The sequence below is a fragment of the Myxine glutinosa genome, chromosome 1, assembly GCF_964187855.1.
Source record: "Myxine glutinosa chromosome 1, kmMyxGlut1.1, whole genome shotgun sequence".
Taxonomy (NCBI): Eukaryota; Metazoa; Chordata; class Myxini; order Myxiniformes; family Myxinidae; genus Myxine; species Myxine glutinosa.
The window spans coordinates 87,927,143-87,932,395 of record NC_136261.1 but is presented as its reverse complement, the minus strand read 5'-3'; the positions used below and the strand labels follow the sequence as shown (position 1 = coordinate 87,932,395).

Sequence of the window (5,253 nt, the reverse complement as noted above, 5' to 3'; positions counted from 1 at the left end):
ATGGTGCGTCCAGACATTTAGGCAACTTTAGAGACATTCATTCTGTTGTCACCTCATTGATGTCATTATTGATTTGTAGTTCTGATGATGATTACTTTTTACCTCAGCCACTGAGGGAGGATGGAGGTTATGTTTTGACCCTTGTCTGGTTTTTTTTTTTTTTTTTTTTGTATACAAGATCGAGGCTCGTGAAAGAGCTAACATTAATCACAGAAAAAGACAAACCGACACACAAAACACAAAAAACAAGGGGAGCGGGAGACAAGATGGGGAGAGAGAGGGAAGCACACAAGTACAACATTTGAGAGCAGGGACATCGGGAGATCTGTGGGATGGAGAGGGCTTGGGGAGAGGAGGCGTGGGAAGGGGGTGGGGGGGGGGGGGGCGTGGGAGAGGTATAAAACACATGGACACTACTAGGACTTCCAGGAAAGAGGTCGGTATTTCAAAAAGGTGGATCAGGGTGAATTAACGGGGGTAGAAAAGATCAAGGTTTTGAATGGGGGGAGATAAGAGATGGTGGTGAACAGCTGTTTTAAAGACCTGGAGGGAGAAGTGGGAGTTTATTCCAGATGTGGGGAAAAAGAGTGAAGGTGAGCGGAGGGTCTTGATTTTGGCAGTTTAACCATAAGAGGGTTGCTGGCAGATCTTGTGCGACCTGGAGGAATGTTTGGGGGACAGAGCACAGAGAGAGCTGGGGGAGCAAGGCCGGAGAGGAGTCGATAGAAGACAGAAAGACCACCAACCTGCCTGCGGTGAGTGAGTGAAAGGCCCTCGGAGTTAGCTTCATCGCGGGAGATTCCAAATTACTTTAATAAAGTTAGTTTGTTTGTTACTTTCGAAATTTAAGATTCACAAATATATTGGTTGGTCTGGTCTGTTATTCTGTCTGTTTGTCTGTATGCCAATCGCCTACGGGTCACATTTTCACTCCGATCTTCATGAAATGTGACCACCTGGTAGAGGTAGTGACAAAATGGAATCCTATTGTTTTTGAGGTTAATAGATAAAGAGCTCAAGGTCATAGAATTCGTCTATTTTCAACCGATTCACTTGATATATACACACACTGTTTATAAAACCGAAAATCATGGGTGGACGGTGAACCCTCGTCGAGGAGAAGTCTTGGTTGACCCATGCGAGTATGTCTATTAATTACATAATGTTTAAATGTGAGTTGGACCATGAGTACTCCTATTTATGACTTATTATTGGGCCTTGTCTACCTCTATGAATTACCAACTATTGGAACATACCTTTTAGACATATAGACCTTCAGAACCCTTGCACCGTTAAGACCCCTTTAGACCATTTTGGACCTTTGAATGCTTCATTTTTATCTTTGGAACCATCTATTTATTACGTATGCAAATATGGCAGAAATTCAATTCCATGAAAACACAATGTTTTGACCCAAACATCCTATCGATCCCTCCTGACTTCCTGTACATCCATACTATAAGAGAGCCATGCATGTGTGTGTAGCCCTTTTTCAAAGATGGCTGAACAGGTCTTTCTCAAACATTCTGTGGTTTCAGGAGTGGGATCAGTGAGGGTGAAAGAGCGAATTTTTTTTGAAAAACCCCCCAAATAAAACAGTTTTAGATTCTTCTTTTTTGGGGGATGTTTTAATCACGGTGTAGTTCCTAACTAAGAAGCCTGGTGTTGGCCTAGCGGTTAGGGTGCCGGCTTGAGATCCGAGGATCCTGGGTTTGAATCCCGGTCGATCGCCGAATTTTTTAATCACGGTGTAGTTCCTAACTAAGAAGCCTGGTGTTGGCCTAGCGGTTAGGGTGCCGGCTTGAGATCCGAGGATCCTGGGCTTGAATCCCGGTCGATCGCCGAATTAACACCAGGGGTTGACTTAGCCTGTCATCCTTCAGAGGTCGGCAAATTGAGTACCAGCTCACCGGTAATTCCCTGTGTGTCGGTAATTCCCTGTGTGTCACAAGAGGCGACCAACAGGGTTGGTGGCAGGAAGGGCATCCGGCCATAAAACATTGCCCCAAAAAGGGGAAAAGGCCAACCCCTGCTCTGCAGAGGAAAATGGCCTCTAAAGGTGGTTCATAGTTCCTAACTAAAATTTTGTTGGTATGTGAAAGGTGATATTAAATGATCCTTGACCCCATTCCTTCACCGATGTTTGGAAGTGTTTTAGATAGCCATAAAAAAAAACAAAAAAAAAACATTTCTACAAAAATGCCAACAGGATAAGACCATCACTGGGCAATGCCGGATACCCATGCCAGTACATAATAAATACATGTTACAAGTTACAATACAAGTTACCATGGTATCAAATCATGCAGAACTGGTTATAAAGGAACCCACTCTCCTATTAGTCAGTCTTTTTTGCTATAGTACATTTTGAGCGTGTGTGATTACATTGGACTGGCGGGATAGTTTAGACGTGCGCACACTTGCGTTTCCGTTGTTTCGCCAGGGTTTGAATCCCGACCCATCTTTAAACTGTCATTTTGGTGTTTCGCATGCAGGGCAATGTCGAAGGTTCGTTCAGTCGGATGACCCATGTGCCATCACTGGTTGTTCGGTGCAGGTCGATGGTCCCATGGTGTTTTTCATGAAGATAAGGCAAGTTATCATTGGTCCCATTAACAAGTTACACATTCCTTCCGATTTCAGTCAAGTATCCTATAACGGAGTGGTGGTGTCCAGAATCGGTTGTCGACTTGTCATGAATGCCCCCAAAGTTCCATCAAGAGTATGGGCCTCCATTATTATAACTACATATGCAGACTTGTATGTTTCACACTTTATTACATTTATTGTTTTATGAACAATAAGATTATTATGAGTTAAAAAATGACTAATGATTGAAGAGCATTTCCGGTTCATCCTACGTTGAAGAAATTTCATCACGAGTTATGAAACACCAGCAGCATTCTAAATGCTTTGATGTCATCCCTTTTGAGACCTGAACGTTCTCGACATGCGGCGGCTCTCCCCAGGTGGAACAAAAGTATGTCGACAGGTATAAAAAAAAAAAACCCCCCCACCGTTGCACAGGTTCCACACTTCTTTTTATGATTACCATCAGTACTTTTTGGTTTATTTTTACAAACCATGTTGAGTTTTAACCACGTTTGATGAAAAAGTGTTACTCTTTCATATTTATCTCATCTGTGGCAGTATTTCATTGTATAAAATGTGGAATTCTCTTCTAAAATAACAGGCAAGTGAGTGGCGGAAGATCCAGTCCACAAAAAGAGATGACAGCCATACCTGAATCTCACGGATATTAAATATATTTATAATAGTAATAATAATAATTAACAATATAACATTTAAGTACCACACGATACACACAAAGCTGAACACGCACTAAGCTGAATCTCAAACACGCATGTTACACAGGCCTAATCAAGCACACAAGCAATCGGCTCACAGCAAGGCCCGAGGCCTATGCAGACCGCACAACTGAGTTGCAGTACTGCAAAAGCTGTGCTTAATATAAAATGGCTTCCACCGATGTAATGGCCTGCACATCACGAGCTTTATATTTTGCCCCTTCAGCCAAAATGACTGCAGAAGAAGAACATTTAGCCCAGATGGTGACGTGATGTGCAATCCTTTACGTCTGTGAAAATGGCTTCCACTGCTGCATATACAGTTGTCTTGGAGACGTAGGCCGCACTCCCTCAGGCGGTCTGTGCAATGGTCACCTGTAGGTAGGTCAAAGTGTACAGTTTACAATCTCCGTCTTAACAAAAGGCCAACTGCTGGTGAGATATGGAAGAGCTTCAATGCTGGGTTGTCGGAGTGGTAGGGAAAGCAAACAAAACAAGAATCACCTTTTTTGAAGTTACTTTTTACAGCATGCACAGAGCCAGTCCTCTGTATTCGGTACGAAGTGCTTTAAAATACACACTCTCGTGGACAATCAAGAGTTCCGTGTGTATAATATGCAAACGCCGCAACTGTGCTGCAAGGGGGCGTGTGCAGAGCACGGCGGATGAAACCGGACGTTTTGGGAGAAGGTTCCACGATTCAACCAAGGAAGCTATGGTGTTCCCAGCAATAAATTAGAGTTCGGCATCAGCAGCAGAAATAGCAGCAGGGCACAGTCCGTGGCAGCAAGGGTCGAGTCCTCACGGTCGGCTTATTGCAAATTTTGCTTCCGAGTGTGATTGGAGTGACGTCACACGGGCAGGATCATGGAGGAAGCTCTCAGAGAAGAGGTCATAAGAATTCAACTGGTGTAGACACGCAGGGAGTGGTCAGTGAAAAGATGTGTGATTGGCCAGCATAGTGGAGCAATGTTTCCATCAATAGGGCGTGAAACGGTTGTACGCCCCACGGTACAAACTTGCCTGGAAGAGAAGCAGCAGTGAACAGAGGCGAGCTGATGTTGGTTATGTACATGTAGACTCAACACAGTGCTGGGGCGGCAGGATAGGTCAGTTAGTAAAATTCATATCAGTGAAATGAGTAAATAAAAGATTTGATGCTCTCACACACAAGAACCTCCCTCCAATTTCCCCCTTCCCCTTATCTTCACTTCAACAGGTAAAATTCTGATGACAACTACCTTTGAGTTGTGGCACCACTGGTAGGCGCTTAACACCAAACATAAGACCATAGCCTAAGTGCACCATTTCCTTTAACTTGACGCAAAAAAAAATCCTTCAGCAGTCTTGCAGGAACAGGTCTTTGTGCCCGAATGACTTGTACATTATTTCTCCAATCAATGTTACCACCACCTCAAGTTGCTTCTTATTGGCTCTTTTGGTGGACAAATCAGCTTGTTCCCTGCCATTTTTGACATCCACTACATACATACCACAGTGCTCAGGGCATATGCAGCCGAGGGGCCAAGTGCTGTGTGGTATGGATCAGCTGCTGTGAACACCCTCCCATAGCTAGAAAACAAACATACACACACAATCTAAAATTGATACCTGAACTTTCTTTCTCATCCAAAATATTCCTATATGCTTGGTTGGGAAAACTGAGAAAAATGGTCACTTGCTGATAAGTCATGGAGCAAACACATATTCCAAATGGATGCATGGGATAGGATGTGGTGCTCAGAGCAAGCAGAGGGATACAGAACTTACTATTAGTATGAGGAAGTGAAACTAACAGGCCTTGACCAAAGTTTAAGGGATGTCGACTAACTTAACCGTATAACTTTACCTGTTGAAGACCACAAAGACACGACGACATTGAAGACTACATAGGGTCGGCATGACCCCAATTAGTGCATAGGCTTGGGAAGAGGGATGAAGTGGA

General features: G+C 43.7%; 1 protein-coding gene across 7 annotated transcripts in view; it reads right to left on the bottom strand.

Annotated features, from left to right (window-relative positions):
- Positions 1-2,609: 2,609 nt before the first annotated feature.
- LOC137425883 (RNA binding protein fox-1 homolog 3) overlaps positions 2,610-5,253 on the bottom strand; it is a 375,403-nt gene continuing 372,759 nt past the window's right edge. For 3 of the 7 annotated variants that reach the window (XM_068114610.2, XM_068114630.2, XM_068114625.2), the window contains 2 exons: positions 4,802-4,880; positions 2,611-4,331 (listed from right to left, as the gene is read on the bottom strand). In XM_068114610.2, coding sequence (XP_067970711.2) covers positions 4,287-4,331; positions 4,802-4,880 — 124 coding nt within the window. In that variant the 3' untranslated portion in view covers positions 2,611-4,286. Of the gene's footprint in view, positions 4,401-4,801; positions 4,881-5,253 lie in introns of all 7 variants that reach the window. The other 4 variants (XM_078774464.1, XM_078774470.1, XM_078774454.1 and 1 more) reach the window with 3 other exon arrangements.